Source organism: Pteropus vampyrus, unplaced genomic scaffold (genome assembly GCF_000151845.1).
Source record: "Pteropus vampyrus isolate Shadow unplaced genomic scaffold, Pvam_2.0 Scaffold167, whole genome shotgun sequence".
NCBI classification, from domain to species: Eukaryota; Metazoa; Chordata; class Mammalia; order Chiroptera; family Pteropodidae; genus Pteropus; species Pteropus vampyrus.
Window position 1 is genome coordinate 2,082,928 of NW_011888948.1, and position 23,491 is coordinate 2,106,418.

The 23,491-nt window shown below is 44.5% G+C and overlaps 1 protein-coding gene and 1 pseudogene across 1 annotated transcript in view; both read right to left on the reverse strand.

Moving 5' to 3' along the window:
- Positions 1-1,104: 1,104 nt before the first annotated feature.
- Positions 1,105-1,223, reverse strand: LOC111745876 (annotated as a pseudogene).
- A 5,613-nt stretch (positions 1,224-6,836) lies between these two features.
- The window catches only part of LOC105298913 (guanylate cyclase soluble subunit beta-2-like), an 84,632-nt gene continuing 67,977 nt past the window's right edge, over positions 6,837-23,491 (reverse strand). The window contains exons 14-17 of the mRNA XM_023536718.1: positions 21,840-21,994; positions 18,827-18,978; positions 16,139-16,225; positions 6,837-7,095 (exon numbers count right to left, since the gene is read on the reverse strand). Of these exons, the coding sequence (XP_023392486.1) occupies positions 6,950-7,095; positions 16,139-16,225; positions 18,827-18,978; positions 21,840-21,994 (540 nt within the window). The 3' untranslated portion in view covers positions 6,837-6,949. The remainder of the gene's footprint in view (positions 7,096-16,138; positions 16,226-18,826; positions 18,979-21,839; positions 21,995-23,491) is intronic.

Sequence of the window (23,491 nt, forward strand, 5' to 3'; positions counted from 1 at the left end):
GTTAAAATTTATTGCACAATTAACATGTGTAAGGCACTACATGCTTTGCAAGCATTATCTCGGTAACCATCATAACAACGTTGTAAGCATGATGATCGTTTCCATCCTACAGAGAGGAAATTGAGAGTCCAAGGTGGAAAGTGACTTGCTCAAGCCAATGAGCTGCAGGGCCAGGCTCCAAATCCTGTGGCTTGGCTCCAGTGCCCACTCATTTAAACATTATGCTGAAAACCCATTACATATTATTTGGAAAACTCAGAAACACATGTAGAAGAAAAATAAAATTACCCATAATTCTAGCTCCTAAAGATGACCATTATTAACATTTTGATCTAAATCAGTGGCTTTCAATTGTTTCTCTTGTGACTTAGAAAAGATTTTCTCAAGGGCATGAAGGGTGAGATCAGAAAAATACCACCTGTGTTTTTTATATAGTCTTCCTGCTGTCTCATCTAATAAGTGGCATGGCTAATGGTAATATGCACATATAGTCATATAGTCACATACAAAGTCACAATGCATATGTTACCTGAGAGCCTAGTTAATATTCAAATGCACACACACACAATTTTTTGGAAGAGCTGGGTCAAAGTTGATTCTGATTTTCCCAATCACAAGATTATTATAATAATATTTTCAAATAAATGTGTTGAAAAAGAGAAGAAAATGGCAACATTTTCTCTTTAATCAGTGGACTTTTAAATGTTTTTCTATGATAAAATAAATTAATGGCCCTAAGAATTTTAAATGGTTTTCTAAATATTTTCTTATATTTGAGAAGTCAAAATAACAAATGAGCATGTGTGTGTGTGTGTGTGTGTGTGTGTGTGTGTGTGTGTTTCTGATACTCATTAATCACAGGCAAATTAGCAGACACCTGAGGTTTAGTTAAAAAATTATCTCTGCAAATTTAGGCATCTTGAACTACCAAAATGGCATTTCCTGAATCTGGGACAGTGTTAGAAATTTCTCTGTAAATTGATTTTTTTTTTTGGTCAGATTCTTTTTTTAATTTTTTTTATTTTTTAGGTGAGGCAACTCTTGGTTGACCCACAGATTGCAAGGACCTTGTCAGCTTGCAATCTCTTATTTTTTTACTTTTTACACCTACAGCACCTGGTCTTCCTAGGTGGACTCCCATCCAAGTACTAACCAGGCCCGATCCTGCTTAGCTTCTGAGATCAGACAGGAGCGGGCTTGTTCAGGGTAGCATGGCTGTAGACTAAGAGTCTTAATTTAAAATATTTTTTGATGGATAAAGATTTATCATGAAGTTGTTAAACAAAACTCTTTGTGGAAAAATATTATCTGCTAATAACATCATGGACATAACCGATTGAGTGACATGAGCCATGACATAGATTTTGAGGTTAACCTCTATTTTAGTTCTTGATTTAAAATTTGTTAAATTTCTGAGTTTTAACTGTTTTTTCCCATTTTCTTCGCTCCAATGTTCTTCCCTCACGTCATTAGCCCTTGGTCTCTGTTGAGCAGGGCTCTGCTCCATCGGTGGGTGAGTCAGTATCGCCGGCCCCGCCGGCAGGAGGATGTTCCTGTTGCTTTGCTGAGCTCTGGAGTGATCCATTCTTGAGTGATTCGTGACTTCAGTCTCTTTTGTAATCATCACTCGTGTTTTCAATCCTTTTTAATTAAGATCTTGAATGAAACGTATACTTTAATGATATTTATTTCTACAATGCAAGCTTATTATTCTAATATTTTCAAACAAATGTGTTAATAGAGATGAAAAAACTCAAACTAATTTTTCCATAAGCAGAAATTTAATTCTTTCCTGACATAAAACAAAGCTGATGGTCTAAAAGTTTTTGAATCTCCTTAAATGTTTTTCCACCCTCGGTGAGGTAAAACAAGTTATGACCGGAGGGTGCTGTGTGTGCAACCGATGTTTATTAGTCAGTAGCAAATTAATAGACATTCTGTCTCTTGAAACCTCTAGTTTTATTTGATTAATGTACTCTCAGTACAAGGGGCCTCGTGGACTTTCAAATGGACTTTCTATCTGTGAAAACATTAAAAATTCCTATGTAAACCCATTTTATTTACTTTGTCCTATGCTTAGTTTAAAAATACTTTTTCTGAGAGATGAAATGTCTTCCCTTTCTTCTCGATTCTAATAGGCATCAGCTTTCGTGGAGTCCAAGGCAGCTGCATAATAGGGAATTTTGGGACCTGGGAAAGTCCAAAGGCATGAACCAAAGCCTGCTGAGTTTTCTGTTCTGTAACAGAAGAGAGAAATGGCCAGGGTTTGGGGGCGCCCTACCTTTTGGTAATGTAAGCTAATATAAACCCAGTTTTGGACACACTGCATGTTGAATCTTACTGCACGTTTCAGGCTCTAACCCTTTGTTTAAACAGCTGTATATTTTAGGAAAAAACTTAAGTTTAAACTTTTATTTAGGTCTCTTGTTTAGCTCAAACTATATGTGTCTGACATAGGGTGCTTTATTATAAATAGTGAATGAGCAAGTGTATATCTTTCTTCCTATTATCTGTTGAAACATTAGGGTGCAACCCAGCAGTTGAGAGCTAAGATCAGAGTCAGGCAAGGCTAGATCTAAAACCCAGGTTTTCCATTTACCTCTGGTGCCAGTGTCCCTGTTTATAAAATGTGGATAATAATAGTACCTGCCTCACACTCACAGAACTAGAGCACTTGGCCAGCACTTGGCCAGCACTTGGCGCATAACAAATACTCAGCCAATAGCCGTGATACTGTTGCTATATTTTCCTGCACAAGCACCTATTTACCTAACACTGAGTGGTAACAGGAAGCTGTTCTGTTAGGGGAGCATCAGGCTGTTATCAGCCATTCTTCTCTTTAAGCTCAATGGAGTCCCCCACCTCCCTCACCCCGACTCTGCAATGTGGGGGAAGCAAAACAAGTTAAAATACTCCGAAGCTTTGCATTTGGAAACTGGAAAACAGATGCGCAGAGCAGCGTCTGCCTCTGTTTGAATGCAGATTGTAATAGGTTCTAATGACGCCTTTACAAGGATGAGTTAAGCAGTTCATTGACATATCATTAACACATTCTGAAGTTAAACAGCCACAGGATCTATGAACTCTCATCACGCAGTTAATTATTCCTGGATTTTTTGTGTGTGTGCTCTTGAAACATATTCTATTTATTTAACCATCCCCTGGGAGCACTGGCCGCCTTTATCCCCATGACACAGCCAGTGGTGTAAAACCTCTGCATCTGTCAGATTTCTCCATGTGGAGCATAATTGCCTGATTTCCATTTGAAAGTACAGCCCTGACATTACAACGGCATAGACCCACCAATGATAACAATGAGGTCCTGACACCTATAAGGGGACAGGGGTGCTGGGGGCATAATGCTGTAATAAGTATGTGCTCCAAATGAACCCCTGCCTTCAGACGGACCGGGTCTGAGTTTACAGCTGCAGTGAAGTGTTCCTTAGGAACAACAACAACAAAAAGGATAAAGAAAAAGAAACCAACAAATTAGCATCAGTGTGAGTCTGGTGGAGCCAGATGGCTCTCTGTGGAAATGGAGCTTTCCTGCTTTCTTCCAGTCACCCCGACCAGCAGACAGCAAGCCTGCTAAGAGGGGAGAGAAATGATCTCATTCCTCAGCCAGGCACATGATTTGCCTTCTTTCTCTCACATACAACTAGAGCTGAAGAAAAGTTGGAAAAGAAGAAAGGGTGAAAAAAGAGGGGTGGGGGGAGGTTGGGGCATTGTAAAGAATGAGCCAGTCATAGCCCAGGGAAGGGGTGAGATGCCAGCCCCGGGCCAGGCTCGAGCATTTTAAAAATGGGGCTCGGATGTCCACAAAGGAAGGAAGGGCAGGCAAAGGGGCACCCTGACATATCCTTACCGCCTCGACCTACATCCATGAACTCTACCTCCGGAGGCTTGGTATGTGGGAGGTTGGGAGGTGGGGCAGCACCGGCTGTAGAAGCCATGGAATTAAACTCTGGGATCACCTTGGACAGTGTTTTCAAGTTCTTACTAATGAAAATTTCCATCTCTCTTAATGGGCTGAAGGTCTGTGAGTTTATAATAGTCTTTGGCCTGCTGGATGAGGTCAGAAGCGAGACTGATCATCTGCTTGGATCAGATGTGCCCCTGGGCTGAGCCTTGGGGTGGAGGGAGCTGAAGCGGCTGGAGCCAGACAGGGTCACCCGGCAAAATGAACCTAACCGGTTTTTGGTGTGAGAGAGTCCCTCTCCCGAAGGTCCTAAGCCTGGAGGGGACTCAGTCTGGAGACATTCTGCCTTACGGGCCAGGCAAAGCATTCACTGCTGTAAACAAAAGTCTGTTATCTGGAGAGACAGCCAGACCTCTGGCTGGGGGAAGTCAGGCAGACGGCAGAGGTGGGCGTTGGAGCACAGCGCTTGCAGCAGTGCTGGTGTCCTGTAAGCCACTCTGCCCTCTTAGTGGGTGTTCGCACAGCCCAGCTTGGCCTGGGGCTCCTGAGGGCTCCAACCCAGAGGGGCGCATCCAAGAAAGAATGCTCCCTGGGAGTTCCAGAGGTTCACGGAGCCTGACGGCGGCCTGGCAAGGTTTCCTGGGCACCTGAAGTTTGTCTCCACCACTGTTTACTCCAAAGGGTAAATAGTAGGCTCTAGAGGGATACCAAATGCCGGATGCAGTCATTCATTTACAGTTGGAAACAATTATTTCAACCATAAGAAACACTGAACAAAATCCTCTCCATTTTCAACCAGGGCTAGGGCACCTGCTTTACAGTTTCTGGCAATCTTAGGTATAGCTGAGCATTAAACTGGCATATTTGGTTGGGGCCAAGGAAGCAAAGCAGGCTGCCAGCTGGGAGCCAAAGCCCCAGGCTCCCGCTCTTCTCCCTCCAAAAACAAAACAAAAAGCTGCCACTCCACCAAACAAGTGTTTTGCTCTTCATCTCTCAGGCAATGCTACCACCCAACAGAGTTCATAGTCCTGGGTTGGGTTCTTGCTCTAAACCGAGCTGGAGGATTTTGAAGGAAAGCATACAGGGAAAATAACAAGAATCGTGAGCTGAATCGTCTTTGCTTGCCCCCACTTTAGCAGGAAGACCACTTAATAGGAGCGTTTTTAAAAAATAAAAATTTAAGCATTTTTTTAAAAAGCATTTAAAGAGGGCTTACTAAGTGTCCATAACTCTTCTAAGTGGTTCGTGTTTATTTCATGACATCCCTCATGGCACCCTCATGGCACCCCTCTGAGGCATGTCCTCTGATCATTCCTGTTTTAAAAAGGGGACACTGAAGCACAGAGATGTTCAGCAACTTTTCCAAATGCACATGGCTGGTAAATGGTAGAGCCAGGATTCAAACTTGGCTTTACCTGGCTTCCACACCTCCAGGTTCTTGCCTTTTTCGATGTAATAACGTAGAGTGGCATGTGTTCTGTTTAGCTATTCACCAGCACCAGTGGCGTGATCTCAGGCCACCAAATCTCCCTGAATTTCTGTTTCCTTGTCTGTCAAGTAAGTGAAAGGGTTGTCTTATTACAGGGTTGTTGCCAGGAGCAGAAATAACATGTGATGCATGCGAAGCCAGTGCCTAGCACGTGGTTGGTGGTCAATAAATGTTAGTAGTTACGATTACTGTATCATATTTCTCTGTGGGTTCTTGTATTTCACTGAATCCTCACCAAAAACAAACAAACAAAACCACCTGTGAGGAAGGTAGGGCAGCTGTCACTAACCCCATTTTATAACTGGTGAAACTGAGATACCAAGACATCGGGCAGTGTACTCAGGACAAGAACCACATCTCTTGACCCTGCACTTTGCACTGTATAATCCTGGTCGATGTGGACCTGCGGAACTCCTGCTCGCATCTGCCTGTTTCTAGACCCAAGACCAGTTGCTGTTGTCTAGAGGTTGAAACAAGGAATTCGACACTTGTTTCCCTCCTTTACCTTCTGCCCCTGGCATTGGCTGGGACAGAGTCAGGTCCTGCCCATGCCCTCCTGGGAATTGCCGAAAGACAGTTAATGCCTCTTGAGACAAGTAAGGTCCTAACAAGGATGAATTAGAAAATTATGTTCCCTTAAGATTTTATTATTTAGGTAAAACAAAACAAAACAAAACAAAAAACCCCACGTCTTTCTCACCGTCACCAAGTGCCGACGCGTGGTCCATAGCCCACGTCTCCGCCTCCCCTGCGCACCTCAGAGAACATTTCCAACGCTCCCCGTTGCAGAAGATGCTTCCGCGCCTGTGGCTGGAAGCAGCGCAGGAGCTTTCTGTGCCAGCCAAGGGACCTGGGTGTCCGGCTGTGCTCTGCCTTGATTCCCTCTCCCTCCTAACTCTGCCCTTCCCGTGATTTTCACATTTCCCGCTCCATTTTCCTTTCAGCACATCTCCAGGGAATGCTTCATGTAATTTCCAGGGCTGGGAATGAAAATTATTTCCTTTCACAAGCCCTGGCTGAGTGCCTTTCACATCCTGACTGTGTTATGGGGTGATTTATAAACTGAAGGTCTGGGTCTCTTTTCTCCTCTCCCTCTGCCCCTCCCCCCCACCCCAAGCATCATTTAAAACAAGACACCGGGTATGATGAGCTCCGAGGTCAGGGTGTCCTCTGAAGTCAGCCACTGGGGCTTTTGCCCAGAGGCAAAGGTTCAGTGGAGTCATAGTGATGAGAGCATGAAAGGCATTCACTTCTGCTAGAAGAAAACAGGAAGAGGCCCCACAGCCGAATTTGTGATCTATGAGAACAAGCAAGACCCAAAATCTCTAAGTGTAGGGGTTGGCTTTGAACTGAGAATGTAAAAGCACATTTTCCAAACTTGTCAAGATTGTATTTCATTTCTAGACTTTTATTCTCAAAGGGACAATGAGGAAGAGACACAGCTTAAGAAGTTTTGAGCTGAGAAATGAAAAGAAATTATTTTTCTTTGTCTCCATAAAACTGGGGGAAAAAACCAAGCCAAGGAGTTCACTTTCCCTCTGCTACAGCAGCGCACAGAAACCAGAGGGCAGGGTGTTGTTAGGCAAGGGATGTGCCTTTGTCTCATCTGAAGATGGTTGTCCGTCAGCTGCCTCCATAGAGTCCTGCCTGGCCACTGGACTCCCTTCAGGTGTTAATTTGTCAGAAGCTGAAAAAAGACAACGAGGTGAGCAAATCAGTCAGGCCTCAGACTGGTCTCTGCAGTCAGGGGTTTTGTCTGAGCCAGGCCCCAGAAAACATAGCGTGGGCCCTAGGGGCTTCCTTCCCTCCCCACTGGGCAGGGGCATGTCTTCACCGCCCAGGCAGAAAAGGCACACACAGACCTCAGCCTTGTTGATATATTAGTTCTTTTGTCCCATACCGTGTCATGTTTTTCATCACATACCACACCTTTACTTGTGTGTAACTCATATAACAGCACTGAACCTCCTGACTTGCTGCTCTGTGAATGCCTAAGACGTCTGAGCATCATGTCACACAGGCTGAGGTTCGCGCCCAGCACAGCCACTGCTCCTAATTTACCCTGTCTGGGCCTCATTTGCCCTCATCTGAAAAGCGGGGAAATTGATTATGATTACACCTGCCTCCCACAGTTGCTGTGATAATTAAATTAGATGATTTATGCAAAGCGATTAATGCAGTGCCCCACGTAGAGTACAAACTCAAAGATGCTGATTCTTATTTCTACATATGGAAAGGAGCCCAGGGAGAAGGCACTGGAAAAGCACGACCACTGGGACTGTGAGGGAAGGAGCAAGACTCAGAGAAGGAGTGGAAACCAGCCTGCGTGGAAGACACAGCCTCTGCTTCCCGCTCCCCCTGCAGCTTCATTTGGAAAGGTTAGCACCTTAGATTTTAGTCATCGTTCTCATGTGTTTTACACTAATCATTGTTCCAGAGACATTCAAGTTCAGAGAAGCTTACGCATGAGGTTTGAGGCAACTGTTCTAGAAATCAGGAAATGCAGGAGGGCTTCTATCTTTAGCCCTCTGTTCTCAAATGAACAAATGACTTCTTTCACCATTAGGGGCTGTTAGCACCTCAGACATCTTCCCGAACCTGGGTCAGTGATTAACTTTGTCTGAAGACCAAAGAGCAGTGAGTAGTTTTCAGCACAAACAATTAGACTGAGTCAAAGCTCAATGTGCTAATGTACTGGTCATGAATGAACATAAGTGATGATACACACGTGGAAACATCCGGGCCACTGGAACCTCTCCCCAGTCTCTTCCAAGCTTCAGGCCCCGAATGAGGTAAAAACTCAGGAAGATCTTTGGGAAAAGAAGGGAGCTCCTGGGACACCTAGAGCCAGGTCGCTGGGGCAACTCCAGGTGGTGATGCATATGCAGTATTTAGCTCATGCATAAATTGGGGCTAATCCGACAAGGAAACACGGTTCATAAAACCCTCAAATGTGCAGTTTTATAGGATAAGACCAAACTGGAGTTGAGTAAGTGGAGCTTTCATTAGCTACATGTTCATTGAGCACTACAGCACATCTTCCCCACTCCCACCGCCACCCCCCAAAGACTAATTCATGTTCAGCAATATCTTTGAAAATTGTTAATTATTCAGATAGGGGTTTTTAGTTTTTGTTTTTTGTTAATTCTATACTAGCTTTATTTCTCCAAATACTCTTTATTCTTTTCATTTTCAATTACAGTTTATTACTGTATTGTTTTTCTTTGAGATGTAAGCACTATTATACCTTTAAAAGGAATTGAATTTTTCAAAGATGGAAACAAGCAGGATAAATGATAAGGACAGTATGTTTGTAAAGTCTGAGATCAGTTTTGTTTTGGTATCATTGCAAATAAAAGAAAAAGGAGTTGATTATAGATAGAAATGTGATTTTTTTCCTATTGAGAAAATATGGCTATCTGCCTCCAGGTCTATAACTGCCCATGAGTGCTCCATCTAACGTCTCCCCATGCCTCAGTTTCTCCAGCTGTAAAAGGATGCTAAACAAGACATCTGTCTCTCACTCAACTCATAGAAACATTACAAGAACCTGTGAGAGAAAATCTCTACGAAATAGTACTATGATCCCAGAACTTATTTGTTTCGTGACTTTGTAATTGTACCAAAAGTGGGGGTTACCCCTAACAAAAATAAAAACTGAACCAAAAGGGGTTAGAGTTGCTAAAAAAGAAAAAGAAGAAAAAGAAAAAGGAGGAAATGTAGCAAAGGAAAACTTCACCCCGTCACCTAGCGACACTCAGGCTCTGTGGACCATGTGCTCCTGCCTCCAGACAGCACAGGGTTTCTGTGTAACCAGGGCGAATAATTTCTTTTCTGGCTTAACTTCTCACAAAGAATTTTGGAAGGTAATATTTCTCAGATCTCTTCGTCTCCCCTTCATTCAACACTTTTTCATATTTTTCTTCCTTCTAACTTCTCCAGACCTTGTCCACGTAGCTTTGTGGATTGCTGACTCATTTATCTTACCTCTTCAACACATTTTCTTTCTTGTAACCTGGCCATTTTTCATGTTCTCGCTTATATCTTATCTGTGGGCCTCCTTCTCCATTTCTACTCCTATTTTTCTTGTACTCCTATTAAACTCATTTTCCTTTTTCCCTTTTCTCTCCTTGAGGAAAAATTCTCTGACCAACAGGGAGAAAAAAGATGACCAGGCAGGACTGTGCTGGGCAATGAACTGAGATGGTATATCGAAAGCCGAACAGGCCAAATACGACTCCAGGGATTTGAGTCGCTGCCTCCTGATGATTCACAAAAGACGTGGCCAGCACAGAATTACAAGACTCTCTTGGAATTTCTATACATATATATTTGACATTTTAACCCCAATCTAATTCCACAATCCAGATGGTGGAAGAATTTCCTTGTTTACTTGAGATGAATTCCCATACATCATCTTTCATTCCCACAAGACTGTGGCTCACAACTCTCTATCAGCACCATCATTTTCATATAGTTAATGCTCATTACTGTGCAGCTTGGGAAAATAGCATTATAGCTAATTAGGTTTTCTGATTAATTCAGAATTGAAATGCACATCTTCCATGGATTACTAATATCTAGACACCTGGAATAACCTAAACACCAAAGCTAAAAGGAATGAGATTAACCTGTCTTGGAAAATTCAGAGGAAACTTCAGGAATCACAGAATAGCGGGGTCACCACAGATGTGTCATGAATGAGAAGACAGTCATGATAATTGGATTTCCGCTTTTGGTACAAAGTAAACATGGCTTTTGTTGTGTGGCAGCACAAGTCTCATGGGAAATGAGTGTACCATGTCAAGCACATTATGCCTTTTTAAAAATTCCCTCCTCTGTTTCGAAATGTGTTTAAATGTTCAAAGGTAAGAAATTCATGACCTGCCAAGTTACAAAACAGTGTAGGTGTGATAATCTCAATTTTGTAAGAAAAGGTATATATGTACACACATATGCATGCACCCTCACACACACACGTCTAGGAAGATAGGCACTACGATTTTAACAGTATCTTTCTGGGCGATGGAATTACAGGTGCTTTTGTTATCTTCTTTTGGTTTATCCGCACTTTCTGTTTTTAAGAATAATAATTAAACATTCCTTCTATAGCGTAAATAAACAAATAAGTTATCTTTAGTTGAGCAAACCAACACAGCCCAGTAAAGAATTAAAACAGCACAGAAACAATTCCAATATAGATTAAAAACAGAGTAAATGAGTGGTCGCAGAAGAAATCTCTTTGGAAAACAATCATCATGTGAGCCATGCTCTCAAATGTGAACTTGGGGAGTGTAGTGGTGCAACACGAAGTTTGGGGAATGCTGTTACCTCGAGAAATATAGGTGGGATTTGGGTGGTTGCCCAACTGTTGTTTATGGCTCTGCGAGTCATAAATAATTAAATTTGGGGTTACAAGAAGGAATTCTTACATTTGCAATTAAAATAATTCCTTATCTGCATTTCTGAATCTATTTCTAACCTCCTAGATAGAATACGATATGGGAAACCACATCTTGGTTTCAATAGTGATTCTCCATGACTGGGGCTGGGGGCTTGGCTTGAGCCTGAAGTCAGAATCTCGGTCGGGTTGTCTCAGTTGTCCAGGATTCACCTGTCCTGATACTTTCCAGCATAGGGCCTGCTGCTGGGTGCCCCATCCCTCCAAGCCTCTCAGCCTGTCCCTGTCCTGGTCTTTACTCTGTTTGGTCTCCATGTGTGAAGACAATTTATCTCCTTCCACTTGGTTCCATCTGAGTTAATTTTATAATGAGTCTACCTGCTCTGGGGGAAGGGCAGGTTGACCATACAAGAAGGGTGAACAGAGAAAGGAGTGATATTTTTGGAGGAAAACTCCACCAGAGAAAGAATTTTATCCTAGTGATAAAAAGGGTGCAATGGAGCCTCCAGGTTTCAGGAGGGGTCACCATTCTAGAATCACCCATCCCCTTGCCTCCTATGTCTATCTAGGCAAAAGAGGCCACACCCTGGAGGACGAGATCTCCAGCTTCCAAAGCCCCTGCTTTCCCTAGAGATCAGAGCAGAGGCCACATCCTTACTGTACCTATTCCCGCCATCCCCTACACCTTCTCCTAGAGGTTTTCCACGTCCTTGGGACACAGCCAGCATCGCCTGTGCTCGCCGTTGGCCCTGTGGCGCCTTGCACTCAGCTGGTGGATCTCCTTCTGCCTACTGATCTAAAGGCCCTGTGGGCAGCAGATCATTCTTATTTTTTTTTAAACCCCTATAGCACCTCTTATAGTTTTGTGCCAAGACTGCTGCATCTGTTAAGTGAATGAATTCCCAACAAAAGGGTCCCTAAGTGATTAAGCGGTTGGCATACCCGACATGTTTTCATCACTTTATAGTTTTCAGATGATACATAATATCTTATATATTCCTCAAAGCGACCCCGGAAAGCAGGCACTCTATGACTTCAGCTTTTGTGATGAGGAAAATGAAGCGAGCTTCCATCTATAGAACATTGCTGTGTTAACAGCTCAACTTCTAGAAAGCCCAAGGTTAAAAACAGATCATGCATCAGCTCCAAGTAAAAAAGATCAGGGGGGCTTGACAGCCATACTTATGAAGTCCTCAGAAAGGCTGTTGAAAGGCCATGACTAGGGGCCCAGGCTCCTTAATCTGGTTCTAGCTGGACCCCAGGTCACTGGACAAGTCCGGGAAAAGCGCTTGTATTGTCAAGACTGCAAGGTCAGGGGCACGGATCTGACAATAACGGACCACAAACCCATCCAGGAATCACCCATGGATGGGGATTGCCAATGGTAGGAAAGTTCTTCTTGTTGGGAAGGTGGAGTCCCATTTGGACGAATCTGTAACTGCCCCCAGCAAGTGGACCACTAAACCCTGAGCTCAGTCAGGAGAGAGACCCTTGCCTCTAATGTTTTCCAGAGGAACAATTAGAAGTTGGTGTAAGAAGTCCTCCATACTGACTTAACCTGCCATGAACCCAGCAAGTGGACACCCTCCGCCTGTGATTTATAAGGAGGGGTCACCCACAGAGAGGATCCAGGGCTACTTACCTAAGTGCTGTACACAGGTCAGCCTGGCACCTATTCTTGTAATCACTGGGAGACAAGTTGAAGCAAGTGGAAATTCAAAAAACACATGAACAGGGGTCTGACAAGATGCCAGTAGAGCCTGCCAGCAGGGACAGCTGGAAGGCCAATTTTTTAGTCAATACTGAAAGATGGTTGCTTAAATATCTGAGTCAACACACACTGATTTCACTCTGGCTCAATACTCCCGTTTAATTGCATTGGGGAGTTTTTCCACTGACACATCTAACACCCAAATACATAGTGGAGGGAAAGAAAAGCATGTTATTGAAGTGCAAATGAGGTCCTGGGTGCAGTCTGCAGGCCTGGGTCCCTGGAGTGCTTCTTATTGCCCTGCAGACAAACGCTGGCTTGGCCTCCCGGGCATTCAATGAGGCTTCCTTTTTAAAGAGAGCGAGAGGAAGGGGAGAGCATCACATCTCAGCTGGCTCTCAGAGAGGGGTCCATGTGGTGTGCTCCTTGCCACCACAGCTGTGTGTGCTGCCAAGGCTCTGAGGTATTTTTTCATGAGCAAGAGTCCACATAGGGGAGCACCTGCTTTGCACACCAGGGAGCCAAGTCAGATGGAAAGGCCCCTGGAAAACCATCATAAGTTTGTCAACTAGGTGATAACCTAGTAAGGTTCATGGAAGATATGATCAATGAATTGAGCCTGAAATGTCCTCCCACTGCCTAGAGTCCAGAAAACAAGCAGATAGATACCTGAGGAAGTGAGATCCAACAGCCATTTAATCTTTAGTCTTGACAGGTTTTGGCTACTGATGGAAACAGTTTTCTATAATCACAACCACATAGGAGGCAGATATAATGGCCCTAGGGCTGGAGGTGAGAGTGGGGGCTTCTGCAGTGACCCTCTGGCAGCCTTCGCCTACCTCAGAGCTAAGCACGACATTATCAGCTACTGTCGAAAACTCACAGGAACTGGGACCTAAACCACAATGAAAAGGCAGGCCCTGAGAGCAGGTGACATGAATACTTCAAGGTTAAAGTCTGTATCTGCTGCCAACCATCAGAGATGAGGAAGAACCCTGTGTCATGGTAAACTCAAACTCAAATTACCTAGGGAAGCTGTTAAAAGTAATTTCTGATTTGATAGGTCTTGGTTGAGTAGCTAGAGTGAGGGTCAACGGTCCAGCTGCCTTTATTCTCATTTCTCCAAGCCCCTGGCTCACATTGCACCTTATGTCAGTCACTCACAGTGTGTCAGCTCTTCCCAATTAACATATCTGCTAACGATACCCCAAAATCAGAAATCTGTTCCGATGGGGCCCAGAGGATCTGAGAGAAACATGGCTGGGAGAAACTGTGAAATCATTTTGGTCTATTACTCAACAAAGTCTTGCATGGACATGGTCTGCCCCAGACAAATAAGCCTGAAGATCAAGTTCTACTTCTTCGACTTACTAGTTGTGGGGCCTTATATAAATCGTATAATCTTTCTGAACTCTGTTTCTCACTTCTGTTATGGGAATGGTCAGGGGACTATTGCATCCAATGAGATCATGCAGGTAAAATGCTCAGCACAAAGTAGTTACCCAACAAGTGCCAGTTCCCCACCTTTCCAGTTCCCCATCCCCACCAAAGTGAGGTGGCCTGTCTCTCCTTCTCTAGCAGTTGGTGTTGATTTTTCTTCCAAGAAATCAACAATTAGAAGAGGTACTGAATCAGGGTCCCTATAAAGAAATTTCTGTCACCCACCTGAGCAAAATGCTCAGCCTTGCCCAGCTCGGGTGGTTTCTCCTGTGGAGGGACCCCCAGGCAGCAGGAGTTTGGTACATGAATTTGTTCACCTGCCTGGAGCATAAGGGGTTCTTAGACCTCCCCCTCTGAGTTGTTTATGGAACAGCCATTTAGGAATACCAATGATAAAGACCTTTCTCCTTCCAATGTCCCTGTGGAGGCCCAGCAGCTCCTCACCTGCCCCAGACTTCATGCTCCTTTTTGTGTGTGGATAGTGAAGCTCAAGGCCAGACTGTCCAAGGCTCCTATCCACCTCTCTGACCACATCCCCTACTGCTCCCTTCCTCTCCCACTCCTCTCTAGATACATTGGCCTTCTTATTATTCTCTTTTGAACTTGCCGAGCTCATGTCTGCCTTGGAGCATGATGCTGCCTGGAAGCCCCTATCCAGATAGCCACATGCCTGGGTCTGCCTTCATGTGCCTTTCAGCTTAAACGCTGCTCCCTCACGGAAGCCTTCACTGGCCCTCTTCTTCATTACTTAGTTTAATTTTCTTACCATTTATCACTATCTAAAATGACCTCTTTTATTTTGTTACATGTTGTCTGTCTCCCTCTACTAAAATGCAAGCTGTCTGAGGCAGAGACTTCATGTGTCTAGTTCAAGGAACATCATAGTTCCCACAGTAGTGCCCAGCTTCAACCCTCTGTATTCCTGGAAGATAAATAGTTTTCCAAGCGACATTGTTAAATGAATCTATGAACGTTGCAATTCCACACTGTAATAGCAATGGATGACTACTCGAGGCTTGAACATTGTCAGAAGTATGTAACTATAAGAAAGCAGGGCATGGGGAAGGGAGGAATGCCTCTACGTTATGGCAGAAGTCCACTTTGAGCTTCTCACCTCCCAGAATCCAAGATCCCACCTGACCCCAGATCAGAATGTGGGAAGTTTTGCTCTGCCTCCTCTCACCAAAATTGAACAGATTCTAGGATCAAACTAGAGGGAAGTCTTCAGGCATCTGGGCAGTGCCCAATGCCAAAGGCTCAAGTGATACCCAATCTGAGAGATCTCGTCTAATAAAAATAACAATAGATAACTCTTTATATAGATTGTTAAACTGTTCTAACTCTTCACATGGATTGTCTCATTGTTGTATGAAACTGTCTCAGTGACCAGGGATGGTTTTTGAGAAATCCCTGTGACGTTGTCCTCTGTAACAACACACTACTGCCTTGTCTCAAAGCTTAACTCCATCTGGGTCACTTAACATGGGGTTTCTAGAAACAGGAAGAGCGGCAGTGGCTGCACAAAGCCAGAAAGGAGAGGTGTGGGGGCTGCAGCTACACTAATTCATTCTGCAGGCCCGTCCCCAGTCCGTCATCACTCCTTTGTGACCCATCTTCAAACCCAGCTGTGTCAGTCCTGAGAACAGCACTTGAGGGAGCTGAATGGCTCACTAAGACAGTCAAGAGTAGGCATAAATTGAGAGAAACCTCCCATCCCTACCACCTTCAGGGATGAAGTGAAGAAGAGGGGTCGCTGAGCCTATGGCTTGTGGCAGTGCCAGTGCTCTGAGCTCTCTACGAAGCCCCACATGGTGGGAATGGCGAGGAAGTCTCCAGCATCCCTTATTAAGGGGAGGCATGCACAGAGGGCACAGTGTCCACAGTAACTTCGTTTAGTGGATGCATGGAGACTAATATATTTTTCTGAGTATTGGAGATTCTTTGGGAGAAGGGCATAGAGGGTTCAGAATCAGCCCCCTCCCCACCCCAGGACACCTGGGGTGAGGTGAGTGGGTCGTGGGAGCACTAAAAAAAATTTATTCAAAATATAATGAGTAACCAGTCAGAAGCATTCTGCCCTAAGCTTCCCCACCCCCCGTTAACCATCCCTCTGAACCTATAATTCTCTTCACATGCAACACAGCACTGGGGTCTTTGTCACTGGCCTGACGTACTCACCATCTGCTGCATCACTTTGGGGGAGGCTGTCTGCATACCTCATGACGGCAACAGTTTTGCTGTCTTGACTTCCTTGAGTACTTGCTTCTGCAAAAAAGTGTGAAGGGAAGGAAAATTAAGAATGATGTGCAAGCAGACTTTGTGAGCGGCAGAGGTGGGAGACCTTTCTTCAATGCCTCTGACGTCAGCAGCCCCTGGGTATTTCTTCATTTCCCATCATATGAAAGACCAGACAGACAGAGGTTCCTACTGTTAAATGTTACTACTGAGAAAGCTGCAGGACACTTAATACATTTAATGCATTCACCACCTGGAAGAAGACATACACCTGCTTCTGAGGACAAAAGGGGGAAAAGGAGGACAGTTTGAGGAGGAGCTCTCCTGGACGCCATCTTTTCTTGTTCCTGTTACCTCCTGAGTAACTTCGTGCTAGGTGGACAGGGGCCAGGGGGAGGGGTATTCACCCACGCGGACACAGGAAGGGTGCTGCTGAGGTCCCCTCCCGCTGCACGCCTGCAGGCTGCAACAAATTCTCAGCACATTTGAATCACCTCAGATTCATCCTCTTAGTCTTTCTTCCACACCTCCCTCAAAGCACCTGAAAAGCCAGTACATGTGTCCTTTGGGAGCTAATCTGAGGAAAGAGGCCAATTTGAGAAGAGCGTTAGCATGCATATTAGTGTTTCTGAATCCCCTCCTCCTTCACTGGCTCTGAGAGACTCTGCCCCTGGAGGTTAACGGGGGTCACATTCTCGAGCTGCTTAGACACTTAGAAAGCCATGTCAGCACTGGCATCCTGCTCCGGCTGGGGTCTCCAGCGCTGCACTCCAGGGGGGATGGGAGGGCAGGCTTGGAGAGGCAGACAACCCCTTCCCCAGAGCCTGACAGCTGAGGCTCACTGCAGGAAATCCTAGGCTGGTGGAGAAAGAGGAGAGGGAAATGTACAGAAGCATGAAAAGAAAAGAGACCAAGATCCCCAGCTCTCGGGTCCACACAGGGTTAGGCCGCTTCTCTTCAGGAAAGACTCAGGATCAGCTGCATCAGCCCAGAGGAAGGGATGGCTTTCCTCTATTATAAGCCATGTCTTGGGGCTACCTACTCGCAAAGGGGTGCCTTTCCCTAGTCTGCACAGAGACACTGTTTAGAGTCTGGGAGGGGCCACCCGCCTCTTTGCTCATCCTCTCTCCCTCTTTTTTCTCACAGTCTTCAGTTACTCATTTCTATTTGGTTGTTTTTGTTTTGTTTTGTTTTTCCAGCTCAGAACTGAGAGTGGGTTAGCGTCTACTGACCCAGACCCTGTTCTAGAATCCTGTTTCTTAAACTGGAAAGTTTGGGAACGCCTGCAGTGGGAATAGGAGAGAGAAGTATCAGGTTTGAGCTAGGCACACCTTCCAAGAAAGATTCTGCCCCGTCCTGTGCTAAAGCTTCCAGCTCTGTCTTCCTCTCTCCTACGAGCAGGTGGCAAAACACTTCCCCATCCTTTTACTTTGCCCATTTTTGACAACAAATTAGAAAAAAAATATTTATTTATCATCTCTAGAACCCCTCCGTACTATAGTGAGGACATGGTGAGAGAGAGGGTAATGCTGGTGGACAAGGTGTCCAGGGCCTTGGAAGTTCAGAGACCAAAAGCTCTAACGAGGGTAGCTCCTGCTTTTTATTATCCAGTTACTTCTAAGTTTTTAGTTTATATCTTTCTATCTCAGTATCTGCATCAGTAAAATGTGGCCGAAGCCAATCACAGCTCACAGGGACACTAAGCCGAGCTGGTATTAGAATGAAAACACTATGAAAACAATTTTAAAAGTTTATTAAATATCCATCTCTTCATTGGTATAGCCCCAATTTTAAAAATAATAACCATATTCCGTGTCCCAAAGAGACATTCTGTGTGTATTAACTATGTACAAGAAATCTCTGGAATTAGAAATTTTCTTTTCAGGACCCTGGAGCAGCTAAAGATTAGGTCCTGTCAAAATGAATCCATGTCATTCTCCAGTTTGCTTAAGAGGTTCAGGAAGGGCTGCCTCCCGCTACTGGGTTTCCCCTTCTGGTCAGCATTTCCCAGCATTAACCGGGGTCGTTGCTAAGGGGTCCTGACCGCCTGGGGTGGGTGGGATCCGCCTTGCAGCTGATGGACACCCCCTTGTTGAATTCCAGCTGCTGATTATTTTGAGCACCGTGAGCCGGATGGTGATCCTTGGTCCAGCTTAGCACTAGGTGAGTTTAACCTGAACTCATTCTCTTGTCATTCCTGGAGCTGGGTGAGTCATAGGTTTTGTCCTTTAGAGTTTTGGAAACACGCAGAAAATGAAAAAAATAGAAGATTCCAGTGTGTGAGGAAAGCCTCAGAAATCATCCCCCAGCTGCAGGAGAGATTGATGGGAAAAGCCCCTGTCTAGGTCAGGGAAGAACCTTAATAATGAATGCACTGAGGGGCCCTTAGATTGGGTCCATCAGCCCAGCTCAAGGAACATCATAATACCCAGGATTCAAGAGAATAGTGTTCAGGGCAAAATGGTTGCACTGATCCTCGGGAGCTATTACCAAACGGAAGGCCCCAGCTTGTTGGTGGGGAGAGATGATAACCCACACTGACCCTGCAACCGAATGTCCACGCTAAACACAGCCAACATTGTCAGTGGGGAAAACATTCGACACCCGTGACAAGGCCTCTCTTTTGCTCACCTTTGTGATGAAGCAGAGTTTGAGGTCTCCCCATTATCTCATCCTCTGAGGCATTCAAATTCTGGATCAGAAAGTATGTGGTCATTTTCCCTTTCCCTTTCACTTCAATTTCGCCTCTCTCAATTATTTCAAATCCTTGATTTTCCAGGGCTCTGCATAGAGGGGGAAAAATGCACCAGATATCAATGAACACAGGTCTGTAACTCGAGAGTTGACTATAATGGGACCGATAATGCGAGAGGAGAAGTCTGGGACGCAGGGCACACAACAGAGGAAGGGGGACTCTGAGACATCAGCAGGGCCTGCTGAGGCGGAGCAAAGAGGCAGGTAGGGAAAGAAGGCAGACTCGAAGGAGGAGGCATTCTGAACAGGGTGCCAAAGGCAGAGGGAGAGCATGGGGCACCCACCAAGACCTCATGACCCAACCACCACCTCTCCTTCCCCCAATGCACCGCACATAACTGCAGCCCTCACACCTACACAACCACGTCCCAATGCTTGTGGGGGCACCATCCCTACATGGTTCTGAAACAGGAGGCTCCTTAGAGATCGGCCCTCTTTCCATCTTCCCCAAGCACCCCATATGCCCCAAGGTTGACATCCTGTTCATCCTAACCACTCAAGCTTCTCCAGGATTTATGGCTGCCAGGGAACCAAAGAAGATGAGGATGGGGGTGGGGGGGGGGTGGGCATGAAAAGGGACAGCTATGGAAGAACTACAAAATGTTTATATACTGGCTGCTGAGAGATATTGGAGAAAAACCACAGAACAGTGCTCACTAGCAATGTTTCAGATTCACGCTCCGCTGCCTCAGCCAGATCTCAGCACGCATCGGCCTTCCCTTGTCCTTGGCCAGTTTCACAGGGGTTTTGGACCTTCACCACTCTCCTCACCGTCCCCCATTTGGCACCTGCTGTCCTCACTCTCAAGCAGCTGACCGTGCCTCCTACTTTGTGATATAATTGACCTGTGAAATTTTAACCGTTTTAGGTGAGGTCAAGCAACTTCTTGCCCCATTGACTATACTTACCATTTTCCCTAATCTCAGAGAATGAGGTGTCTTATTCAGGGACCCCCATCCATACTCCCTTTCTGCCTCCTCAGGCTCTGGCCCCATCATCCACTTTTCCCCTTCCTCTTGAGCTTCCTCTCTATTCACATCCTCCTCTCAGCCTACTAGCATGGTAAGGTCTCTTTCATCCTAAAAAGAACCAAAAAGTCACTTGACTATCTCCTGCTTTAATCTCAAGCAAATGCTCTCTTCCTGTTATCCTTCAGCTGTCTAGCCCCACCATTCTACCACGACCACTTCTGATAGTGTCCCCCAAACCTCTGGTGACTATTTTTCAGTCCTGCTACTATATTTGACATTTTTGTTCAATTCCACCTCCCTAAAAATATCCACAGGAGTGTTCCTTACCCTGAATTTCTCAGTTCTTTTCTATTTCTTCCACCTTTTATATGGGCTCTTCTTTATCTGCAACTTAAATGTTAGTTCTTTCCACTGTGATCTTACCAACTCCCATGGCTTAATTACTACCTATATGTTGCTTACTCCAAATCTAGATACCAGCTAACAACTCCACTGCAAATTTCATCTATCTATTTAATGGTACCTCTACCTAGATGCTCCACAATTCCTTTGAATTCAAAGAATTCAAACCTCAAGTCTATATCTGCTCCTAAGACCTGGAATCCCTCGTGTCCTATTTCAGATGGTAAGATTCAGGCCCTAGTCACCCAAGGTGAAGACCTAGGAGATATTTGAGGAGCCTCCCACTTTCTCATCCTTCATTTCTAGCAATTACTGAGTTTAGCTGATTTTACTTTCCCTCAAATTCCCATCACCCATGTTCTGGTTCAAACCAAACTCCTAATGGGCCTTCTCCTTCCCATTTACTGATGGCTCAAATCTGTCCTTACTCAATCTTGAACAGTCAGTGTCAAGTAGAATCCTGACCTTGCCAACATCTCTGACCTCACACTCCTTAGGGGCTCTACCTCACCTACAGTGTAAGCTTGCCCTACAATAATGCACATGCAGCTCTCACCACTTTCTGCTTCATATTTTCCACCCCAGAAAGCTAAATTGTTTGTAGTTCACTGCATTTATTCTACATCTGTGTTTGTCCTGTTTGTTTTTCACTCCTAATAACCCCAGTTTTGGCTAAGTCTTACTCTGGAACTCTTTGTTGAAGATTCAGCTCAGGAATTTCCTCCTCCACAAAGAATTTCTTTCCTGAGTTAGGCACCTTTGCCCCAGGCTCCCATAAGACACTGTAATTCCCTCCAAGCCTGATACCCTGGGTTGCCTCTGGGCTCTTTTCCTGCCTAGTCTAGTTGTGACCTGGGGCCACTTACCAACCTTTTTGTGCCCGATTTTTCTCATCTGTAGATAATAATGATAATGTGTATCTTCAGGGAGCAGTTGCAACAGTAAATGAACTAACATATATAAAAGAACTTAGGACAGAATGTGACCTCTTGTAAGTTCTCAAGGAACAATACTTAAGTATCGGTTTATAAATATCTTTATCCTTGTACTTATTACACTTTTAAAATAATGATCTGTGAATATTTCTCTCTCTTCCACCGGACCAAGGGTTAGCAAACTTTTTTTTTTAATTATAAAATATCAGATAGTAAATATTTTTGGCTTTGTGGGCCATACAGTTACAACTCTGCCATTGTAATGTGAAAGCAGCCATAGCCATTAAGAGCATGGCTATGTTCCGATAATACTTTATTTACAAAAACAAGCGGCAGACTGGATTTGGCCTGTAGGCTATAATTCGCCAATCCCTGCACTAAAAATCATATGCTCCTTGAGAGTAAAAACCATCTTATAGCATAGGCTCAACAATATTTATTGTCTGACACAATGTCTTCTGTAAGCTAGTGTGGCATGGAAGGAAAAACACAGGTTTCTTACATTACCCCATCCCATGGCTGCTATGCCATCTAAAAGTTCTGGAAGAGAGAGGACAAAGTAAGCCATGAATAAATGGTTACCTGTAAGCTGTAGGGCTCAGGTGTACTTTGTTGGGAAGCCCATGACTTTCCATCCTAGAAGCTGTGTTCACAGTGTCACCAAACAAGCAGTACCGTGGCATCTTGTCCCCCACAACACCTGCTAAGACTGGTCCAGTGTGAATCCCCACTCTGATCTGTATAGAGAGAACCTCACTGAAAAGAGGCATCAAATACTCTTTTATTTTTAAACTGAAGAATAATGTACATACAACAGAAAAGACTGATAAGTGTCTATGTCTATGAGTATTGACATGCACATATATCCTTATAGCCGTCATCCAAAATAAATATAGACTAGTTCTATTATCTCACAAAATTATCTTGGGTCCCTTTTCAGTTTAGTTCCAATCTCTCTGTAGAGGTAATCACTTTCTTATTTCTTTCCCCAAAGATTAATTTGCCGTTCTAGAACTTCCTGTTTTGTAACAGGCTTCCTTTATGTAACACAATGTTTTTGAGATTCACCCATATTGTTGCATGTATCAGTTGTTTATTCTTTTATTGCTGCATACTATTCTAAGATAAGACTGTATCACAATTTATACAGTCTTCTCTTCGTGAATGCGAACATTAGATAATTTCCAGTTTGAAGCTCTTAGAAACATTCTTATACTGATCTTTTCGTGGTCGTAAATTTTTATTTTTCTTAGATAAATACCTAAAAGTGGAGCTTTGGGGTCACAAGGCAGATGTGTCTTTAATGTTGAAACAAAAACAAAAACCTTTCCCAACAATTCTCTCAAATCTTTAAACCATTTTACATTTCTATCAGCAATGCGACACTTCCAGTTGTTCCACATTCTCACCACCATTTGGTCTTCTAGTTGGTGTGAATTGATATCTCATTGTGGTTTTAATTTGCATTTCCCTGATAGCTAATGATGTTAAGCACATTTTCATGCATGTGTTGTCCATTCTTATGCCTTCTTTTGTGAAAAGTCTGTTCAAGATTTTTATTCATTTAAAAAAATGAATAAAAATTAACAAGCCCGACTCCGTCTGATCTCGGAAGCTAAGCAGAGTCGGGCCTGGTTAGTACTTGGATGGGAGACCACTTAGGAAGCAGGGGAAAAAATGGCATAGATGATAGAGGCTCTGTTCATCCCTCTGGTGACCAAATCAAAGTCGTGATGGAAACAAGGAGCAGCAGCAAGAAAAAATTGTCTGGGATATTGATGAACAGACCATACTAGGGAGAAATCCAAGAAAGCACCCTGCAATGGCAGAAGGTAAGAGGGAGCGAGGACGTGGGGCTGCCCCGTCTTCAGTGGCTGAGAGAGACAGAGGTTGCGCAGCAGCAGCAGCAGACGCCTCTTAAAGGGGCCTTGTCCGTAAGCGGATTTTCACAGTGCCGAACCTGCTCGCTCTGAGCACCAGTGCCAATTTGGCTGCGTGCAGGGGGCTCCAGGGACTTACAGGAAGACATTGTTGGAGTGAGGGCCGAGGTGAGACTTGCTCTGTATAGAAGTGCTGGCAGTATCCATTGTTCCCTGTTGAGCCCTACCCCACTCCCAGTGCACAGGACACAGCACCGCTATAGCCAAGACACCGCCATAGCTGAGTCATCATCAAACTGGATAACATAGGTTGTTCTGCCCAGAGGATTCCCTGAAACTCTGTCTATCCCAACT